General features: G+C 42.2%; 1 protein-coding gene across 1 annotated transcript in view; it reads left to right on the top strand.

Moving 5' to 3' along the window:
- The first annotated feature begins 1,255 nt into the window (after positions 1–1,255).
- Positions 1,256–24,369, top strand: part of syt6a (synaptotagmin VIa) — a 67,802-nt gene continuing 44,688 nt past the window's right edge. Inside the window, exon 1 of the mRNA XM_061075148.1 lies at positions 1,256–1,412. Within this exon, the coding sequence (XP_060931131.1) occupies positions 1,256–1,412 (157 nt within the window). The remainder of the gene's footprint in view (positions 1,413–24,369) is intronic.

Raw genomic sequence — 24,369 nt, 5'->3', positions numbered from 1 at the left:
GGGGAAATAAAATCTCCTTGAAACTCCTCAAATTCAATCCAGCTGCACCCGATTCCACCCAATGTTTGAAAATCAAGATAATTTCATTCTTTATCGGCAAGAAAAAGTTAGAACAAAAGTTAAAATAACATTTTTACCTTCTCCATTTTACATTCTTCTTTGCATCATTCTTCAGTTTGATCAGTTTTTGTGTAATCCTGCAAACAAACAAACAAACAAACAAACAAACACAAACATAACCTGCACGGTGGATGTGTTACTGACAACTTAGTGTGTATCAGCATTTGTATGCAGCCTTGTGTTGTGATTTCTCTCCCTCCCTCTCCCTCTCTTTGTGTGTCACACACTCACAGACACACACACTAACACACCCACACATAGTTAAACCCTCATCATTACAGGTTGTAAACAGGGATCACAATCGGACCGAGGGGGGGGAGGGGGGGATGCCAGTGGGAGCGGCACAGACCCGGCAGCCACAGGTGGCCCGGGCTCGGGGGGGTGATGGTGTGGGGAGGTGGGGGGGGGGGGGGTTCTCACCTGAGACACTCCGACCTGCAGGGAGCAGCCGGGACAGTCGACAGGAGAAAAACAAGCCCAGTGGTCCTTATGATGATGGGTGGAGTCAGATCAGGGATTGGGGGGGGGGGGGGGGGCAGTGTGTGTGTGTGTGTGTGGTGTGGTGTGGTGTGGTGTGGTGTGTGTGTCGGTGCATCGCCCACGACTACAGCCACGAGTGTTTGGTTTCATTTGGCTTCTTTGGAAGAGATGTGATGTAATAACTCTGTCCTTACATCACCTGAGGGCGACTGTGATTCATAATGTCGACAACTGTTGTCATGCACAGACACACACACACACACACACACACACACACACACTCATACTAGCACACACTTATATGACATAGCATGCACACACCATGTTCATCCACTTAACGATTCCTGCCCTGTTTACCACACACTCCACATGAAGCGCACACACACACACACACTCACACACACACACACACACACACACACACACACACACGCATAAGCGCTCATGTGTGTCGGTGCGTAAACACACATGACAGACTCTGGAAGAAGGAGAATCAGCCGAGGACGGAGACAAGTTGTGTTTGTCTTCTGCATGCTGGGCTGCTGCTGCTGCTGCTGCTGCCTGTGTGTTGGTGTGTGTGTGTGTGTGTGTGTGTGTTGGTGTGTGTGTTAGTCCCCTTGGATGAGCACACGCGGCTGAGGATGCAGCTGGGAGCATGAGTTCTGACCGAGAGGAGCATGACATGGTCTGTCAGAAAGCTGTGACCCTCATCGTTGACCTCTGCCTGCACAACAGCACGCTGCTGGAGCCGGACACCTGCCAGGACTTCCTCTTCCTGTTGTCCAGCCACGGCTCGGACCACAAGGACCCGGGTAAGAACCAGAACTCCTCCTGATCCACCACACACCAGCTCTCATGTTCAGCCTCCGTGCTCACTTATCTTTCCCCTCAGATTGAAGCTAATTTTACCGGCTTGTCTCTCTGAACTCCAGAGGCTCAGCAGCTGATCTTCTCTTTAACGTGTTCTTCTCGTTCAGCTGGTCTCACGCTCTCGGCTTCGACCGAGCGCTCTGAGCCATTAATACATCTTTAATGAGTTCCCGTGACCCGCCGGCCGGGGGCAACAGGGAGCAATAGGTGGATAAAACAAACTCACATCGATTCCCGCGGTTTGCTCCAGAGAGCAGAGCTGCTATAGATCCGCCTCCGGGCTGACTAACGCTGTCCCGACCGCTCAGGCTGACGGAGGAAAAGAGGCGAGAAGCAAACTAACCTCCTCGTGTCTGAGTGACCAACCGACGTGGATGTGTGTTGGCAGCGTTGTGTGTGTTGTGTGTTGTGTGTTGTGTGCGTTTAATCCGCTCGGCGAAGTTTAAAACCTCCTGAATTGGATGTTTGCCTTATTCATGAGGGGCTGATTTACACATCTGTTGCTTTGGCTCTTGTGGTGGAGCGTCTCTCTGTTTACAGGGAATCATCCGCCCGTCTTCAAACGCTTTGTTAACGCCACAGCCTCCGGCGCACTGTGTGTGTGTGTGTGTGTTTTTAAGTCTCTGTTGTGTGAATTGTGAGTTGTGAGACCGGGGCGGTGCGAGCTGGCAAACACCGGTTGATCTGTCTCGACGCAGAGGGAACTCGGGAGTTCGGGTGTTGCTCTGCAGATAACAGTGTTCACAGGAGATGACCACAGGGGGTGTGAAGAAGAATCGTAGCTTCGTAGATTCGGAGAGAGACAGAGCTCTCACTCTGTTGAGGTTTTTTCAGATTGCACGTTTGCATGTTTCTGTAACTGTGCGGAGGAGAGGCGGTGGACTAGTGGCAGGAACTTGGACTCTGGGCAGAAAAGGTCTCTGGTTCGTCTCTGGTTCGACTCCACGGAGAAACAACCAAAAGACGAACCTGGATTGATCTGTCCAAAAATCCAAGAGCATTCTCCCTACCCTGTCTAGTGCCCCTGAGCAAGGCACCTTACTGCCCCAACATCTGCTCCCCGGGCGCCGTACATGGCTGCTCACTGCTCTGTGTGTCCTGCACCAGATGGGTGAAAACATGAGGTTACATTTCCCTCCTTGCATGAGTGTGCATGTGTTTGGGACAAATACATTTATCTTAATTAGGGTTGCAAAATTCCGGGAATATTTTAAGTTGGAAACTTTCCATGGGAATTAACGGGAATTAACGGGAATATACGGGAATTAACGGGAATAAACGGGAATATACGGGAATAAACTGGAAATGTTGTGGGTAATTTATACTAACTGTATTTTCCTTGTCATATACAGACATAAATATAAACATTTTGTTTTGTCATAGGCTGATTTGAGCCCTGAGGAAACTGTGTTTGGGATAAATAAATGTATCTTAATCTATCTTAATCTAATCTTATCTTAATCTGTGCCACTTCATCTTTAAACCCTTCATCTGATCTGCTGCATCAGATGAAGGGATCCATCCATCCATCAGTCCATCCATCCATCCATCAGTCCATCCATCAGTCCATCCATCCATCCATCCATCCACCCACCCATCCATCCATCCATCCATCCATCCATCAGTCCATCCATCCATCCATCCATCCATCCATCCATCCATCCATCCATCCATCCATCCATCCATCCATCCATCCATCCATCCATCCATCCATCCATCCATCCATCAGTCCATCCATCCATCCATCCATCCATCCCTCTATCCATCCATCCATCCATCCATCCATCCATCCATCCATCCATCCATCCATCCATCCATCCATCCATCCATCCATCCATCCATCCATCCATCAGTCCATCCATCCATCCATCCTTCCATCCATCCATCCATCCACCAATCCATCCATCCATCAGTCCATCCATCCATCCATCCATCCATCCATCCATCCATCCATCCATCCATCCATCCATCCATCCATCTATCCATCCATCCATCCATCCATCCATCCATCCATCCATCCATCTATCCATCCATCCATCCATCCATCCATCCATCCATCTAATCTTATCTTAATCTGTGCCACTTCATTTCTAAACCCTTCATCTGATCTGCTGCATGTCGCCCTCTGTTCATTTGCATTGTATCCTGATTTCCTTTAGTATCTTTCCTCCCGAGCAAAGAGTTTGTTGTAACTTCACGATTTGAACGAAGCGAATTTGATATTTTAACGCGTCTGACAGAGACTTGGATCTTTAGCTTCGTCAGCAGGTGCACGGAATGAGAAACCATCATCCGTGCTGCGTTTCCAGAGGACGAGCTTGTCAACCGATCCCGACCGAACCCGCTGTCGCCTCACATCAGGCTCAGTGGAGGAAGTGAACGTACATCACAGTGCCCGGTGGCGTCGGCTGCGGCGCTGTGGGGACATTAAATGCCATCGCATGTTATGTTTCTATTGATGTAAATACTTTCTGCCACATGGACGCTGAAGTCCAGCTGCTTCTCAGGAGGTTGGAGGATGTGTAGGTTGAGGGTTCGTTAGGAAATGTCTCCTTGTTTGTGTCGTAGATCCCACAGAGGGCAATGTGTGGTTATAGTCACCAAACTGGTTTAAATATCCTTAATAATTTGTACTATCAAATACTTTTTTAAACTCTGGATAATGTCAGTTATACTAATCATTAGTTTGTTAATCTAGAATTTGCAGAGATTTCCTGGATGTTGTGTTTTTTTCAGACAATTTTAAACCTTGATCTTTGATTTTATCAGCTCCAAAGTGAAATGCCGTCAATGTACACACACACACAGACACTCACACACACACACACACACACACACACACACACACACACACACACACACACACACACACACACACACACACACACACACACACACATACACACACAAAACCCTTTTTCATCTAACAAATTTAGAAATGTGTGATGACAAATTTTAATTATTTAACCAATAGTATCGATATAAAAACTTTATGAAAAATTTCAACCTCAGTCTTTTTTAGTCTATAGAAAATCTTCCGTTTATTTTGATTTGTATTATATAATAATATTTTCCCACCATGACAGCGCCCTCTTGTGTTTGGTAGTTGAAGTCTTTCGCACTAAATGCCAGTGTTGGTTCTGCAATCTGAGTTTTGTCTGGATCGCTCGACAAATATTTTTTCGTGATTGCACATTTTTATAGTGCGACTGTAAACAAAGTCAACGGGAAAAAAAACGTGGTTGGAAGCAAATGTGCCTGCGAGCGTTTTGACCTTTGACCTGAGGCTCGAAGAGTCGGTGAATGTAAAGAGATGAAGAGGAAACAGAGGAGTGACTTTAGGGAAATGACGTGAAGAAGAGGAGAAGCTGCTTTGTTCTGTAAGCTCATGAACTGTTGATGAAACGGTCTGAAGCCATCCATCCATCCATCCATCCATCCATCCATCCATCCATCCATCCATCCATCCATCCATCCATCCATCATCCATCCATCCATCCATCCATCCATCCATCCATCCATCCATCCATCCATCCATCCATCCATCATCCATCCATCCATCCACAGAATCAACGGCTTTAGGAAACTACCTGGAAAAGTGTAATCGATTACTTAATCTCAAAGTAATTACATAAATACTCACATGTGTTACATTAGGCTACTTGTTGCTTTACTTTCATTACTGACCTGTCAAAGGCGACTTTAAACAACTCCCATCCATCCATCCATCCATCCATCCATCCATCCATCCATCCATCCATCCATCCATCCATCCATCCATCCATCCATCCATCCATTCATCCTTCCATCCATCCATCTATCCCTCCATCCATCCATCCATCCATCCATCCATCCATCCATCCATCCATCCATCCATCCATCCATCCATCCATCCATCCATCCATCCATCCATCCATCCATCCATCCATCCATCCATCATCCATCCATCCATCCATCCACCCTTCCATCCATCCACCCTTCCATCCATCCATCCATCCATCCATCCATCCATCCATCCATCCATCCATCCATCCATCCATCCATCTATCCATCCATCCATCCACCCTTCCATCCATCCATCAGTCCATCCATCCATCCATCCATCCATCCATCCATCCATCCATCCATCCATCCATCCATCCATCCATCCACCCTTCCATCCATCCACCCTTCCATCCATCCATCCATCCATCCATCCATCCATCCATCCATCCATCCATCCATCCATCCATCCATCCATTCATCCTTCCATCCATCCATCCATCCATCCATCCATCCATCCATCCATCCATCCATCCGTCCGTCCCTCCGTCCATCCATCCATCCATCCATCCCTTCATCCATCCGTCCATACCACTTCCTCTTGGAGTGGCTGGGGGGGGCTGGAGCCAATCCAAGCTGATGTTTGTGCGACAGTCGTTACAATTAGACACAAACACTCCTTCACGCTCTCATTCACACCTTTGGCTTATCCCACAGTCACCAAAACCTAATCTGCATGTCATTGAAAGGGCGAGAGGAGGTCACTGTACCAAGAGAGAACCCACAGAGACACTGGTGTTACACAACACTCCTGGTTGTGTGTAGATGTTTGTGAGATGCTCAGAATCTCTCGTGGCGATAGAGATTCTCTGCTGTGGTTGAGTTTCTTTTCTGCTTATTCACAAATTCTCTGGTGTCTCTGTTTACTTCGCAGAGACAGATACTGTTTACTCTACAGCTTTGACGCAGATCCATGAATTGGGCTTGAGATCCACTACTTTATCTTTTCTATCGACTTCTTCTCAGGTTTTGTGGAGAATATAAAACTCAATTTCTTTATTCTCTCCTCTGTGAAGTCTCCTGAACCTGCAGCTGTCTGAATGAATCCTCAGCTTCAGCTTCACAGCATCAACATTCCCCTTCGAACCTTCTGCTTTCCCCAAGTTTCAAATCGATTATGATAAAACAAGAACGACTAATTAGAAAGCCTGGGACTCGAAACTCCCGCTGGAGATAATAACCGACCGTCCCTGTCGACCAATTTGTGGAATCTCTCGTGGGGTCTGCCTGTGAGGTGGAGGCTGGATGTCACCGCTCCCGGACCCCCCCCCCCCCTGCTGTTTGTGTGAAACGCAGCGGCCGGACTTTCCCATCGAGAGAAACGAGAGCTGAGATCAGACGCTCGCACTCTGCTGAGCTCACGCTTCCCACTGATCAACTGCTCGCTTCGAATATTGATATTCGCTCCTCGGCATTGATACACTTTACAAAACATATCCTCTTAAGCCTGTGTAGGTGAGATGCACTTATAACACTCACACACACACACACACACACACACACACACACAACCTCATTACAAATTCCACCTTCCTTGTCAGCTGCAGCTTCAGGTGTAGTCCAGGCAAAGTAGCGTTTTCCGACCAACAAATTGTAAAAGAATTTTTTTCAGCATAGATTATTTCTATGAGGTGTCCAGAACAACATACTAAAAGTCCTAAGAAATCCTAGTTGAGGAAATATGTTTAATTCTCATCAATGTGTTCCAATAAGGCCCGGCAACAATACTGTTCACCCCAAAAAGACTATTTTTTTCCTTTACTCCAATCAAAATAAAACGTTACACAATGAAAGTAACCATGAAACATAACATTTTTTGTATTACAAGTTTCTTTTGAAATGAATTTGACAAGCACATGAGCTCCACACTTATTGAATATGTCCTAATTTGCATAGGCAAACACCATTCATATGTATTACAAATACATACATAAATTCATTTTCAAAGAAACTTGTAATACAAAAAATGTTACGTTTCATTGTGTAAAGTTTTATTTTGATAGGAGTAAAGGAAAAAAATAGTCTTTTTGGGGTGTATTGTTGCCTTATTGAAACACATTGATGAGAATTAAATATATTTCCTCAACTAGGATTTCTTAGGACTTTTAGTATGTTGTTCTGGACACCTCATAGAAATAATCTATGCTGAAAAAAATTCTTTTACAATTACTTCTATTTTTGGCTCCAAAATGGGCTACTTTGCCTGGACTAGTGTGTGTGGGCTTGATATTGACGAAGGATTATTTCTGATCACATCATTTCTCACACGTCTCCTCCTGAGGTTCCTCAGGCGAGACCTTGGCTGGAGGAGGACCAGGACCATGAGCATCATCGGATCCTTCCTCTGGTTCCCACCGCTCCGCTCTCTCTCCGGCTCGGGCCGCGGGCGCTCGCTGGCACAGATGGTGCATTGCAGGTTGATTTCCCAAAAAAACAGGAAAAAAAACAAGAACATCAAATTAACTGCACTGTGGAGATTAGAACCCCCCCCCCCCACCCCCCCCCCCCATCTGAACCACTGTGCCTTTCAATAATTCATAGTCTACTGTCTCTGTGTTTTATTGATACAGCGTCTCAGTGTCGACCATAAAGGAACGCCGGGGACACGCTCGCTTCCTGTGGTGAGAGATAATACTCCCCCAAACCAAAATGTCCGTCTCAGCTGTGATGAAAAGAGCAGCCGCCCGTCCTCCACGCCGGGCGCCATTATTACTGTCGTCATCTGAATAATAAAACACATTTTGCTTCTTTCCTCCCCCTTTTAGATGCAGCGTTAGGGAGGTTCATGCATTCATGCTGCCTGTAATCCTTCCTGTGCACCTTCACCCAGGTTGGGGGGGGGGTGAGATGACCTAATACGAGGCTGTTTTGATGACACCGGGGGGTTAAGATCAAACAGATACGGTGGCGTTGGGGTCAGTGAGCGTGTTCGGGAGGAGGAGGAGGAGGAGGAGGAGGAGGAGGAGGAGGAGGAGGAGGAGGAGGAGGAGGAGGAGGAGGAGGAGGAGGAGGAGGAGGAGGAGGAGGACACCTAGGCCGGCCGAGCGGAGCAGAGGTTTCATTAAAATTAATGCACTAAAGGCAAAAAGTCAGTGAGCGGCTTGAATATCAATCAGATGATTTGTGAGCAGCATCAGAAACACAAACAGCTTCATCAGTGTTTCTCTGAAGGCTTCTCGGGCGGTCCCCCCCCCCCCACATTCTAACTTTGAGGGGTGGGAATTGGCAAAAATGTGACGATTCAATAGTATTGCGATACTGCAAGTATTGCATTTCGATTCTGCGATATATTGCGATTCATGTCCCCCATATTATCCAAAGGCATTACAAAAAATGAGGAAAATAAGACTGCTCACCTCACTTCAAATGTCACATTTAATTCTGTGAACAACATTGTCTTCTACACATTAACTGAAGTGTAAAAACTTTGTCCTTGAACATTCAGGACACAGGACCTTTGTAATTATTTTCTGAATAGGAGACCTCTCACATGAACACTGAGCTCCCAGCACATAACTTACAATTATTTAAATACAATACAGTAACATCAAGCAGACATAATAGAGTAACATAAACCTGAGAATAATCATATAAATAAGAGTAACCTAGAGCTTCAATCAAATTGAGAAAAATAAACAAATGTTTACTACTAGAGTCCAGTCCAGTTGGCTGCAAGGTCATGAACCAAAATGTTAAATTAATTTGGGAATATTGGCATTTTTGTTCAGAAAAAGCAGTTGGTCAACATGCTCAGATGTTAAAGTTCCTCTGGAACGTTACTATATCTCCTGCAGTGGAGAACATCCTTTCCTCATACACACTAGGTATCTGTTAAACTCTGAAACTCTCCTCGTCATGCTTTAATTGTAATTGTAAATAAAGTATTAAATATATGCAATACTTTGTGCTACAGTATCGATATAATCGCAGGCGCAAAATATCGCGATACTGAACAGAATCGATTTTCCCCCCCACCACTAAGTGGGACGTCCCAGAAGCTGCAGATTTCTAGCGATATTATTATTCTGCTCCGCGGTGGAACTGTCGTGAATCACTCTCCATGAATAAATAATACAAAATCCCCTCTTCTCTGACTCAGTAGCGGCGGCGAAACCGCTGCTGTTTGTTAGCTCGCAGGCCGCTGCCCCCCCGCGCGGCTTTCTCCCGCAAAAATGCATCAGTGTCACTAACGGCAGAAGGTGTTGGGAGGATGAGTGATGCAGGAACCTGCGGTGAGGCTCAGGCCTCCGCTGCGCTATCGAGCTGAAACATCGGTTTATTGACTGAAGAGCCCGAGTGAGAGCGGAGCCTCACAGGACGGAGAGGAAACGCTGCAGAGCAAGAGGAATTCCTTTCTTTTCGCCGTGTGCCCCACTGGAGCAGAACATTATCCTACAAATTGGTGCACACATGCAACATCTGAGCTTTAATTGACCCTTTGCTGAGCCCCACTAGATGCTATACATATATGTGGAGTCGTGCATCCCGGCCTGGGGAGAAGTCATCGGTGAAACGTGCACTCGTATTGAATCTCTGCCTGATTGACAGAGGCGGTCGATAGCAGTCGTCTTATATTTAGCCGCTGACCCTGGATCTTTACCTGCTGTTGCCAGCAAACTTCTATCTAATGTGGCTGTGGCTCCGTGAACTGGTTAAAAATCTCTTGATTGATTTCCACGTGGCTATAATGGATATTTCCGCCACATTAAACACAATATAACAACAGTGGAAAGTGGCCTCTTCAGAGTTATCACCTCCATCTGCAGGAATCCTGCTGCAAAGGTTCCAGCTCTGTCATAATATAACTTGATTTGGGAGATTTCAACGCTCGGCCGCACAGACTGTTTATACAAAGCTCTGCACACAGACGATAAAAAGTGACAGGAGATCGTAGAAGTGATTGAGGACAAGGCGCTAATCACGAGGAATAATTCTGAAGGAGCTGCGGAGCATCAACACAGGACACGAGAATACACAACATTAGAAACAGGCAGGTGAACACTAGTGTCTACACACAATTACAAAAGATTCAAATTCAGAAAATCAAGTCCAACTCACATTGTTATCAGCACATTAATATGAAAATGAACCAACCATAGTCCAGGCAAAGTAGCCCATTTTGGAGCCAAAAATAGAAGTAATTGTAAAAGAATTTTTTTCAGCATAGATTATTTCTATGAGGTGTCCAGAACAACATACTAAAAGTCCTAAGAAATCCTAGCTGAGGAAATATGTTTAATTCTCATCAATGTGCCAATAAGGCAACAATACACCCCAAAAAGACTATTTTTTTCATTTACTCCTATCAAAATAAAACTTTACACAATGAAAGTAGCCATGAAACGTAACATTTTTTGTATTACAAGTTTCTTTGAAAATGAATTTATGTATGTATTTGTAATACATATGAATGGTGTTTGCCTATGCAAATTAGGACATATTCAATAAGTGTGGAGCTCATGTGCTTGTCAAATTCATTTCAAAAGAAACTTGTAATACAAAAAATGTTACGTTTCATGGCTACTTTCATTGTGTAAAGTTTTATTTTGATTGGAGTAAAGGAAAAAATAGTCTTTTTGGGGTGTATTGTTGCCTTATTGGCACATTGATGTGAATTAAACATATTTCCTCAACTAGGATTTCTTAGGACTTTTAGTATGTTGTTCTGGACGCCTCATGGAAATAATCTATGCTGAAAAAAATTCTTTTACAATTAGTCGGTCGGAAAACGTTACTTTGCCTGGACTAACCAGTCATTTTTAAAAAACGATTTAAATGTTAATAGTCAAGTGCAAATTTCTATTTTAACAAAGGAGAAGAATAAAAAAACAGTTCAGTTGCTTAAAAGTTAAGAGCTAAGAAAGTTAAGTTAAGAAATATAACAAGAAAGTTGATATAACCTGTGTGAGTTGTGAGTTGTGACGCTGCGGTTATGGAAGATGTGCAGTGTTTTTAATTCAATCTCACATCCCTCAACCACACAGGCTTAAAATATCAGGAAGAGGTTGAGAAGAAGAAAAAGGAAAGGTGATGTCGCTGACGTTCTCCTCTTCCTCTTCCTCTCCGTGTTGTGTCATCGTGGGGGCTGAGCTGTCTGTCACGGTGGGAGCTCGGGGGGGCTCGGGGGGGCTCGGGGCCCATGCTCCTGTCACGCTCTCGGGGTTGATGGAGTAGAATCCGACGTGGGGCTGTTCACCTCATCACACAAATTAATGTTCAGTCTCAGAGGGAAACATCGTGAGAACAGCTCAACACAAACTACACAAGCAAAGACACAAAGTCAACACTGGGATCTGTAAGACTTCATCAACGCTGGGTTGGATTTTCAACCTGGACAGACATTTAAAGTTTTGTTTCTGTGAGACTCAGTGTTTCAATATCAATTAATCTCCTTGATTATTCCTCTACTAATGATTTGGCTTCAAAACGTCACAAAATAGAGACAAATGTTCGTCATAATCTCTTAGAGCTCAAAGTGGATTATTCTTCTTTTATTCAAGTCCAGACGACAGGAAACTGTTTGTTTGACTTAACCGATTATTAACTTTTGATTTCTAATCTAGACGATATTATGAGTTGAGCAAACATTTCATCTTCTAACTTATTTAAACTGGACTCGGTTTGTGTTGTAAAATGTTGTATTAGTTAGACACTTAAAAGGAATAAAACAAATATGAGATTTCCAGTGTAAAGCTGTCATAAGTATCACGACTTTGCAATATATTCTCATGACAGATCCACACAGTCTTGGAGGAAATGCTTGGGGGGGGGGCCAAGTGTAAAGTTATCACAGAAATATCCAGACGGAGTGAAAGTCCCATCGAGAAGGAGTAAACAACTTCATCAAAAGGAACAAACTGTATCTCGTATGCACAGAATAGCATTTTGAATCCTGAATCTAGTAAAATGTGTCCTCTGAATATATATTACTCTCTATGAGCTGCAGGATTCTGTACTTTACAGATACTTTGCAGAAACCTGCTTTTCCACGAGCAGGATTTGAATATTTGTGTTGAAATCGAGTCTCATTCTCCTTCCTGTGTCCTCGTCTGAGCTCTGAGTTGCTCTCGACCTTTCAGAGTCCTGATCCTCACTGAGACCTTCACGACTCCAGAGCAGAGAAATCTCTCATTTAAAGGATTGTTCAGGGGACGTACTTCTCATCTTCCTCTCATTCCTGACTCCAGACTTCACAGGGAGTTCTGCTGAGGACCCAGGGAAGTGCAGGGTGAAGTATCTGAAAGAGCAGCTGTTCACACATGAGTCACATTTCTCTCTAATCCTCCCAAACTGTGCAGATGACAGGGACGTCACAAATGTGTCATCCTTGAACTTTAATCTCAATCTGTCTCTCGTTGCCTCAGATCCAAACGGTTCCAGGACATTGAATAACTGTAGAAGAGGTTTACAGGTGACATGTGACACATTTTGTTTAGTAGTTGTGTTTGTAACTGACCAGCTCCAGATGTTAAAAGTCAGTGATTCTATAACATCTGTAGAAGCAGAGCACATTTCCTTCCCGGCCCAGACGAAGGAGTCTCTCAGCACTGACCCACAGCACTGACTAACCTACTCTATGTTAATTATTTGTTCCTAAAAAAGCCACCAGCCTGCGAGCAGCTTTATGAAACCCCACGTTTCATAAATGTCACAGATTTGTTTTGAATACGTCTTCGACTTAAAAATCTGCACCAATTTATATTTAGATATTTCAACGGGACAAGATGGTGAATGTTCCTTGTACGTTTGAAGATATTCGTCGTTGTGAAAGGTGAATCTCATATTTCATCCACTCTGCTTTTTCACATGAACAATAATGTCAAAGAAATACGTCAAAAAAAAGTGAGTCAGGGCTTAAAATAGTTTGACAGTGTGATGCAATGGAAGGAAAACAGTGGCCTTTGGCTCCTGCTCCACAAATATCAGGTGAAATGTTCACTTTCATGTTTACATGAAGATCTACAGTAAATAGATTCATGTTGCTCCCAACGAATATTAAACCTGTTCTCTGTCGCTGTGGAAAGAAAAACAACAAAACCCCAGCGTGAATAATCTGCATCAGAACATACGCTGCTGTAAATCTCAATTACCGGCGGTGAAAACCAAATCTGCCCTTTGATTCAGGCCAATGGAACAATCTGCTTTATGAATAGATTTGATTCTGCAGTAAAATTAAAAGCAGCAGTGAAAATTAAACATCTCGAAAACTCACATGCGCCAGAGAAATTGCTGCATTCAAGGTTATGAATGGATTAAAATGTCATATTTCTTAATTAATCAATTCTACAACCAGTAGGACACTGATCTCATGATAATAAAACAGACTCTTCATATGTCTAGAACATGTTTTTCACAGTAAGTAATACATTTGGAACACAACATTAAAGTTACCTATACAAAATACTTGTGTGCGTTAGCTTAGCCAGAAGCAAATTACAGTTTTTGCTACTGTGTGTGTGTGTGTGTGGTTGTGAACATTATAACTCAACAATTCATCAACGCATTTTCATCAAACTTAGTAAAATACTTGTTCGAGAAGTTGTCTGCAAAAGATCAACTTTTTGAGTTCAAAGGGATTTTTTTTTTGTGACATTTTCCCTCCCACTAGTCGAGGATTATGGGCAGCTAATTTAGAATAAGGTAAAGTTTGATTTGATTTGAATAGTAAAGAGATGATCTAAAGCTCATATTTATCAGAACATTATTCTCCATCACATGACGTCATGAAGAAGTTATGATGTCATGTATATGATCTAATTAATAAACAGGACAATAGACACAACCTGCTGTTATATAGATATAAAATAGTTTATGATCATATGGAAGCAATAAACTCATCAATTTCATAAAGTGTTGTGATGCAACGTGTACGATTAGAGCCACAATTTATAGCTTGTTTAGATTAAGCAATCATTCATCATCAGAATATATAGATAACACTAATGTCCTTATTACAATATACATTAGCAGCTGATGAGGGCGTACACAGGCACGTGACGGATCTCCATTGACCCTCTGATGCTTTTCATATTTAAATGACCAAACCCTGTGCACCTCATCACGTGTCTTCATAATTTCAACATCTCCAAACAAAAAGTTATCATTTCCAAACGTCTTTCTTTGACCCAGATGGAAAAGTTTAGTGCAAAAAATAGATTTAATTATAACAACACGTAACCGATAACGCTCTCTCACGCGTTCTCCTGTTTCCTGATGTCGCTGTGATTAGACGTCACGCCTCATTTAGGGAAATTAGTATTTCCGCATAATCTCCTGTCGTACACTGATTATGCCATATGTTCTATTGTGTGTGTGTGTGTGTGTGTGTGTGTGCGCCGCAGTGCGATGTGTGAGTCCCGGAGTGTCTCAGTGAGACGCTGCTGTTCTTCTCACACGTGTCTCTCAGGTCCAGTGGACAGCAGGGTGTCACTCCTTTCATCTGCTCGCCTGTGGCTGAGGGATGTGAGATGTTGTCCTTCTAAAACTGGAAACGTCCACAGGCGACGAGCGGATAATGAGGAGGAGGAGGAGGAGGAGGAGGAGGAGGAGGTTCTACTATGTTCAAACTTATTCACTAATTAGATCGGGGCACTGCATTGCATGAAAGGCTGCACAACTGCTGTGTAACACTACCTTGGTTTCTACTGGGTTGACTCAATAAACACAATATAAATTTGATTTAACACTTGTGTATATATCACACAACAAAGACTCTTTGCATGTTATTGGAGCATTTGGAACCGATTCAAGTAAGAGGAGAAGCTGCAATACTATGTTTGGTATTACAGCTTTGTTGAAGAAAACTAATTAAGTTGAGATTTTTAGAGTTAAATTGTAATATAACGAGAATAAATTTGTAGTTGAAAATAAACTTGTAAATTACAAGAATAACGATAATAGAGTGCAAATTTTACAATACTAACACATTCTTGTAATTTGACGACTTTATTTTCATATGATGATTTAACTGAAATCATAATAGACATACTTGTGAAGACACTTTTAATAAAATGAGAATAAAGTCATAATATAACTAGAATAAAGTTGTAGTACAGTAGAAAAACTTTAATCTCCTAATGCTACGACTACTGTAATCAGTGCAGTTGTAATCAAGAAGAAACTCGTGTATTTGAGGAGGAGGAGGAGGAGTAGGAGGAGGAGGAGGAGGAGGAGGAGGAGGAGGAGGAGGAGGAGGAGGAGGAGGAGGAGGAGGAGGAGGAGGTTCTACTATGTTCAAACTTATTCACTAATTAGATCGGGACGCTGCATGAGAGGTTAAATTAAAATACCAATACCAACGCCCAGGGGACAATCCAATGCTGCGATATGTACACAACACAACACATTGTTCTAAACTCCGAGGCCGACAAAGAATTAAACTCTATGTTCTGTGATTCTACAGAGAGAGCTCAGTGAGATCTTCCCTTATATAATCTGAACTATATCTATTTTTAAAAACACGGACATTAGTTTGTAAATCCTTTGTTTTTTCCCGAGCAGCCGGAAAAACAGTCGTGTTAGTCACAGTGCACCTAGAACATACGGAGCCTGGGGCCCGCCCATCACTTCTCACTGTATCATCCCCACTTCCTGGAATCTCCCGGCTGCTTCCTGTGTTTTGTGTTTTCACTTATGCCGCCATCAACAGCCCCCCCGAGGACACGTGACCCCACAAGAAGCAGAACCAGGGAGAGATGGGAGGAAGGACAGATTCAATAACAAGCTCCGGACAGAAGTCTGGGGGGCACAACAAAGTGTGTTCACTGTGTGTGTGTCCAGAACAAAGCAGCTTCTCCTCTTCTTCACGTCATTTCCCCAAAGTCACTCCTCTGTTTCCTCTTCATCTCTTTACATTCACCGACTCTTCGAGCCTCAGGTCAAAGGTCAAAACGCTCGCAGGCACATTTGCTTCCAACCACGTTTTTTTTCACGTTGACTTTGTTTACAGTCGCACTATAAAAATGTGCAATCACGAAAAAATATTTGTCGAGCGATCCAGACAAAACTCAGATTGCAGAACCAACACTGGCATTTAGTGCGAAAGACTTCAACTACCAAACACAAGAGGGCGCTGTCATGGTGGGAAAATATTATTGTATAATACTTAATAAGCAAATGTAAATAGACGGAATATTTTATATAAACTGAAAAAGACTGAGGTTGAAATTTTTCTTATCAAACCAAAGTTTTAATATCGATAATATTGGTTAAATAATTACAATTTGTCATCACACATTTTTAAATTCGTTAGATGAAAAAGGGTTGTGTGTGTGTGTGTGTGTGTGTGTGTGTGTGTGTGTGTGTGTGTGTGTGTGTGTGCTCGAGGATTTGTGTGCATGTCGGTCTGTGCGTGTGTGTGTACCCGGGGTCAGAGGTCGTGCAGTTTGCCGAGGGGCGGCGCTCGAACGCCTTGTTGATCGTGTTTCATCGAAAACTACAGATTTTTTTTTGATTCTCCTGCTTTGCACAGAACTGGGGGGGCTGGGGGGGGGTGGGGGGGTAGCAGAGACCGGCAATCAGAGGTTTGTTGTGACATTTCATCCTGTGATTATATTAGCGCCCTCTCTCTCTCTCTCTCTCTCTCTCTCTCTCTCTCTAACCGCCCGGTCCTGGATGACGTTACCTGAGCTGACAGGAATTGATGGAATGACCTTACAAGTCGTCCACCAGCGGGAGAATCGCTCCCGCTGGTGGAACAAATGTTAAAATGATGCACGGGAGATGAGAGGGATGAAAGGGAGGAGGAGGAGGGAGGAGCTTCCTATATGAAATATACCAGATATTGAATTTGTGACGTGCAGCCAGACAACAAGGAGTTATAATCACACACTCCGGGGGCCGAGTTCCATTTATCATCAACAGATGCGTCCATTACATTTGCATATTTCATTTTTTCTGAGGAGGCGGTAATAAATACCAAGTTATAGATTCTGTTCTTCGACAAAATTACTTGAAATTCATCAATCGTGAGGAACTCGAGATCTACGAGCTCTGCCCAGAAAACAATGTGACGAGAAACATCAGGAAACGTAAATAGCAGAAGGGTAACTTTCCTGTAAAGAATCATAACAGATTCATAAGCAGCTGAGTTATATTTTCTTATGTTCCTGCTCGATGTGGAGACAGTAAATAAAAGAACGGTGGAACTCGACACCTCTGGTAGTTCTTCAGCTCTACAGCCGACATCTTTTATTTAGTCGAGCCTCACGGATATAAACCAGGTGAACAGAAAAAACAACAGGAGTTCAGTAAAGTTACAGTTTCAACACTGAACCACTGAATATTATATTTACTGCACAACTGCTGTGTAACACTACCTTGGTTTCTACTGGGTTGACTCAATACACACAGTATAAATTTGATTTTACACTTGTGTATATCACAAAAAAAAGACTCTTTGCATGTTATTGGGCCGTTTGGATCCAATTCCAGTTATAAGAGAGTAATTTAGTTATGCACGATATACACTAAAGGAGAAGTTGTAATACTATGTTTGGTATAACAGCCATGTTTAACAAATTAAGAATTAAGTTGTAATATAACAAGAATAAATTACTAGTTGAAAAGAAGGTTGTAAATTACAGGAATAAAGAGAATTGAGTGCAAACTTTATGATAATAACACATTCTTGTAATTTGACGACTTAATTTTCATATTATGATTTAACTGAAATCATAATAGACATACTTGTGAAGACACTTTTAATAAAATGAGAATAAAGTCATGATATTACTAGAATAAAGTTGTAATACAGTAGAACAACTTTAATCTCCTAATGCTACGACTACTGTAATCAGTGCAGTTCTAATCAAGAGGAAACTCGTATATTTGCAATATCATGAGAATCAAGTTGTGATATTGTTTTATAATAAATAGAAAAAGTCGTTAATTGATGAGAATAAAGTCGTCAAATTGTGATTTATTTTCATTTATCGACCTCTATTCTTCTTCTTCCACAGTTCTACGACTGGAGAATTAGCTCTAATGTTTACATAACTGCAGTGGATGGAAATGGGCTTTAAACCGCATTAATATTACACTACTGTTTATTATCATTATCTTGTAATTATCACATTAGGTATTAATTATAGGGAAAAAAGAAAAACTGTGCTCACTGGAACATAAAAAATACAGAATATCTTCAGGTTTATCTTTAAGACTCCTGGTTACATTAATGTCACCAGGTAGATTCTGAACCAATCATCAATCCTTCTCTCTTCCTTGACACTTATGGGCTCATCTGCTCATAAATCAGTCCTGTAATGTCGGCTGGGAATTTTTAATGTGGCATTAACATTACGACAGGTGAAAACGTGATGGGGGGGGGGGGGGGGGGGGGGGGCAGTAATGAGTCACCTGCAGCTCTGGCTTTGACCCGGGGGTCACGTTCACCGATGGCAATTCATCCCCTGGTAGATGATCGCCCGCCCCCCCCCCCCCACTTTGACAAGCTAATCCTCAGCCATGCGTGTAATTAAAAACACGCCGGTACGGATGGTGCACACGCGTGTGGAGATGACAGCGAAGCAGCGGTCTGCGCCGCCGGCGTGGGAACGAATCACCTGTCAGCGCCGGCTTCCCACGGAACGAGCGCTAATGTCTTGGATGAGCAGCGTCTGGATGGAGGCGGAGCAGAGGAGCGTGACCCGGGGATGAGTGAAGCCTGAGCAGAGGATTCTAACTCCCGACAGAAACCGTCTGTCACCGGCTCCAGGTTTTAACTTTCATTACCATGACGACACACCACAGACATGTTTCTGAGGAGGTTCCACTCGACAGCGGAGGTTTGGAGCCTCGGGCAGAAAACATCCTTAACGATGCAGCGTCCAGATCATGTTTTACCATCATCACCTGAGTGCAGCAGCAGCATTAGAGTCTAGTTGATCCTTCTCTGGAAACATCCGTCCAGTCCAGTGAAGGAAATACATCAGTTCATACGGTGACACATACACTATCACATTGTTCCCAGTATTGCGATAATCTGTCGTTCGTTAGATTTAGCAAGAAACTAATTCTCTACATGATTTCAACCTCAGTCACAATTCTTATCCAGTCCACTAACAATTGTTTTTATCATCAAATTAATGTATAAACTCTGCATAATGTCACTTATATTAATCATTAGATAATTTATCTTGAATTTGCTATGTTTTTCAGACACTCCTTTTTTTTAAAACCTTGACTTTTGATTGATCAGCTCCAAAAGTGAATCATCTGGAGATAAACTCTAAAGTAACGTTCCCACCAAGTTTAGTGAAATGCCGTCAATGTGCCGTTGAGTTATTTTGTACACACACACACACATGCACACACACACACACACACACACACACACACGTGAACAGACAGTGGCGTAGGTATATGCGATAATTCTGTGGGTTCATTACTGTGAAAATCTCTACAATATTACATCTTTTAATTCCATCAACTGTTTGATTCTAGAAGGGCTCTCGTTAAACCACATCCTCTAATGAAACCACATTTAAATCCACTTTTTATTTGTATCTGCACCAAATTACCCACACCCATACAAATATCAGTCCCTTAAATATGTTTGATGCTTTTCATTAAAATCCTCGAGTTACTCTGAATCATCAAAAGTGTTGAAAAACACTTCTCACAGTATTAAAGATCCAGATCCACACCAGAATCTAAAAGGTCATTTTCTGACTCACACCACATCCGTGATAATCCGTCCTGTAGATTATATAATCCTGTTACCAGTCGGCTCTCTACCTTCTATGCAAAGTGCCTTGAGATACTGTATATTATGAATTGGCTCTGTACAAATACAACTGAATTGAGAGTTGAATCACGTGTAAAGAAAATAGAGTGCAAACTTTATGATAATAACACATTCTTGTAATTTGACGACTTTATTTTCATATTATGATTTAACTGAAATCATTATAGTCATAAATGTGACGCAACTTTGAATAAAATGAGAATAAAGTCAAAATATTACTAGAATAAAGTTGTAATACAGTAGAACAACTTTAATCTCCTTCTGCTACGACTATTGAAATCAGAGTAGTTGTAATCGAGAGGAAACTCGTAAATTTGCAATATCACAAGAATAAAGTTGTGATATTGTTTCATAATATATAGAAAAAGTTGTTATTTGATGAGAATAGAGTCGTGATATTGCGATTTATTTTCATTTATCGATCTCTGCTCTTCTTCTTCTTCCACAGTTCTACGACTGGAGAATTAGTTCTAATGTTTACATGACTGCAGTGGATGGATATGGGCATTACACTGCATTAATATTATATACATCTCGCAGTATTAAAGATCCAGATCCACACCAGAATCTAAAAGGTCATTTTCTGACTCACACCACTTCCTTCCAGCAGATTCCGTGATAATCCGTCCTGTAGATTATATAATCCTGTTACCAGTCGGCTCTCTACCTTCTATGTAAAGCGCCTTGAGATACTGTATATTATGAATTGGCTCTGTACAAATACAACTGAATTGAGAGTTGAATCACGTGTAAAGACAATAGAGTGCAAACTTTATGATAATAACACATTCTTGTAATTTGATGACTTTATTTTCATATTATAAAATCATTATAGTCATAAATGTGACGCAACTTTGAATAAAATGAGAATAAAGTCATATAAAACTAGAATAAAGTTGTAATACAGTAGAACAACTTTAATCTCCTTATGCTACGACTATTGAAATCAGAGTAGTTGTAATCGAGAGGAAACTCGTAAATTTGCAATATCACAAGAATAAAGTTGTGATATTGTTTTATAATAAATAGAAAAAGTTGTTATTTGATGAGAATAGAGTCGTGATATTGCGATTTATTTTCATTTATCGATCTCTGCTCTTCTTCTTCCACAGTTCTACGACTGGAGAATTAGTTCTAATGTTTACATAACTGCAGTGGATGGAAATGGGCATTACACTGCATTAATATTATATACATCTCGCAGTATTAAAGATCCAGATCCACACCAGAATCTAAAAGGTCATTTTCTGACTCACACCACTTCCTTCCAGCAGATTCCGTGATAATCCGTCCTGTAAATTATATAATCCTGTTACCAGTCGGCTCTCTACCTTCTATGCAAAGTGCCTTGAGATACTGTATATTATGAATTGGCGCTGTACAAATACAGCTGAATTGAGAGTTGGATCACGTGTAAAGATAATAGAGTGCAAACTTTATGATAATAACACATTCTTGTAATTTGACGACTTTATTTTCATATTATGATTTAACTGAAATCATAATAGTCATAAATGTGACGCAACTTTGAATAAAATGAGAATAAAGTCATATAAAACTAGAATAAAGTTGTAATACAGTAGAACAACTTTAATCTCCTTATGCTACGACTATTGAAATCAGAGTAGTTGTAATCGAGAGGAAACTCGTAAATTTGCAATATCACAAGAATAAAGTTGTGATATTGTTTTATAATATATAGAAAAAGTTGTTATTTGATGAGAATAGAGTCGTGATATTGCGATTTATTTTCATTTATCGATCTCTGCTCTTCTTCTTCCACAGTTCTACGACTGGAGAATTAGTTCTAATGTTTACATAACTGCAGTGGATGGAAATGGGCATTACACTTCATTAATATTATATACATCTCGCAGTATTAAAGATCCAGATCCACACCAGAATCTAAAAGGTCATTTTCTGACTCACACCACTTCCTTCCAGCAGATTCCGTGATAATCCGTCCTGTAGATTATATAATCCTGTTACCAGTCGGCTCTCTACCTTCTATGCAAAGTGCCTTGAGATACTGTATATTATGAATTGGCTCTGTACAAATACAGCTGACTTGAGAGTTGGATCACGTGCGCTCTCCTCGGTGCAGATCTCAGCAGCTTTGACACATTTTTCCCCTGAAGTTTCCGCACAGCTGACAATGATGGACTTCCCCTTCTTGAGGATTCTCTTCACGTAACCTCACCCTGGGTCCTCTCCACTCTCTCCACGGCGAGTGGGCTCTGCATACCAACACACGCCCCATGATAACGAGTCCGTCCTCAGCATCCTACACAGTCCACAGATTAAACGTTGGATTGGAAGCAGCTTTTTGTGGCGTTTTTCGTCCGGAGACTGAAAAGAGAAAGTGTCAGAGTGTGAGAGCCGCTCTGCATGTGAAGAGGAAACAGAAACACTCTCAGCGGACTCCTCACACGGCTGGAAGGAGAAGTGCTGAAGGATCCGGCCTCGGCCTCACTCCATCAGGAAATGATATTTCCCGGCTGCGGCTCGGTGAAAAGCTTCTGTGCTTCACTTTGATCTGGATTACCACTGGATCTATTCTTAGGTTTTAAAATGGTTACGGCTCTGCGATAAGTTTCCAAAGGGTCTGTAAGCTTTGATTAAAGTTCATCAAATCCTTTACTATCAACACATTAGGAATATAAACCAGCCACAGATTATTTTTTCAAAACTACAAAAGCTGATTTACAGATAACTGATGTGACCTAGATGTGATTTCTAGGAGACAAATCATGAAGCTGCTTCTTAGGCTGAAAAGCTCTGTGAACAAAATGTAGAAAGAAGAAACGATGTTGTATTCACGTGTGAAGCTACTTTATGTTGCTGTTTTTACATTAAAATAAACAGTATTCAAGGTTAATTTAAATCGATTAAAAGAAATGTCATATCAGTCATTCTGATTGGCTCCTTAATTTACATACTTGGATAAGAAAGAGATTTGAGTTGTGCTTCACACACATTGTGCTTTTGCTGACAAGCTGATGGAGAAGAACCCGACAACCTCACTAGTTAACTAACGAGCCAGAGAATTTAACACAACTGTGTTGTTGGTCGTTTGAGATGAAAACTAAAGGCCAATTTATGCCTCTCCGTTGTTTCTATTACGGACAGATAAGACCGCCCTATCCGTCGTGAAACGCCCTCTCCGAGTGCTTCAGACAGCTTTTCGTACACGTCTGATTTTTCTAACTATCCGTCTTCATGTTGGAGACCCGACGGACCGCTCTTGGCTGTGATTGGTCCGCGAACGACATCATTTCCGTATGACGTCATTTCCGTATTTCCTGACCTCAAACTTTCTGTTTACTTGTAGCAACAAACACGAACACAACCACAGATATGAACACAACTATGATTCTACGATTAATGTGACGTGTGTGTTAAGCCAGCGGAGTTGTCCGGCTGACGGTGGCTCGTTAGAGCACTGAGGGCATGTGTGCACAGTCACATACGGTTATAACGAGCTTTCAAAACGGCGCTAGCAGGCTAGGCTAGCGGGCTAGTCACCATGCTAACTGCGGTGGTAACAGTGCAAGAACCCGCCGTCACGACTTTAATTCCACTTCTATCATGACACTGTTTCTATAATACCGTCAGGTTAGAAGCAAACACTGGGTAGTAGTTAGTGTCGGGAGTCCCTGCTGACTGTGTGTGGAAGCTGGGGGGGGAGCTAGGTCCGGGTAGCTTCTAGCTACATGTAGCCTCAAGCAGATTCAAGCTGTGGAACCGCTGCGCTAAGAAACGATTACATCAGCATCTTGACCCGCTGGGTGTCACTTTATTTAGTTCTGTTAGTTGCCATGGTTCAGTGTGTGGGACGCAAGCTAACATGTCAACAGAGACACGTGGACTTCTTCTTCCCAAATGGGGTTGGCTTCTCTGAGCTCGTCTTCCGTTGCGCCACCTATGGGTTAGGCGGGGAATTGTTTTTAGATGGATAGTCGTCGGAGAAGTAAAAATCAAAAAGACTCTTTGCCCCCCGCTGAGACCTCTCCGAGAAACGGATACGTAGAAGTATATAAGAGCCTTAACACGACAAACAGAATGAGAGACGAAGTTTTCAGCCAATTCACTGTTTGTTTGCTAAGCGGTTGAATGTGTAGTATCAGGTAGTAAAACGCAATGATATTGGAGTATTAGCACATATTTTGATGTACATGTAAAGTGCAGAGACGCACAAAGACCAACAAAACATTTTGGCATTAGATGAATTAGACTTATAGCTGCTAATAAGCTGGTTGTTGGTGTGTGACCTTTGCAGTAAAGCAGGTCGTAAAGTTGCAGCACGGCCCACCAGAGTTACATGGTGCAGT

Source organism: Limanda limanda, chromosome 7, assembly GCF_963576545.1.
Source record: "Limanda limanda chromosome 7, fLimLim1.1, whole genome shotgun sequence".
NCBI classification, from domain to species: Eukaryota; Metazoa; Chordata; class Actinopteri; order Pleuronectiformes; family Pleuronectidae; genus Limanda; species Limanda limanda.
Note: the sequence above shows the minus strand (reverse complement) of the source record. Positions and strands in the feature narration are given on the sequence as shown.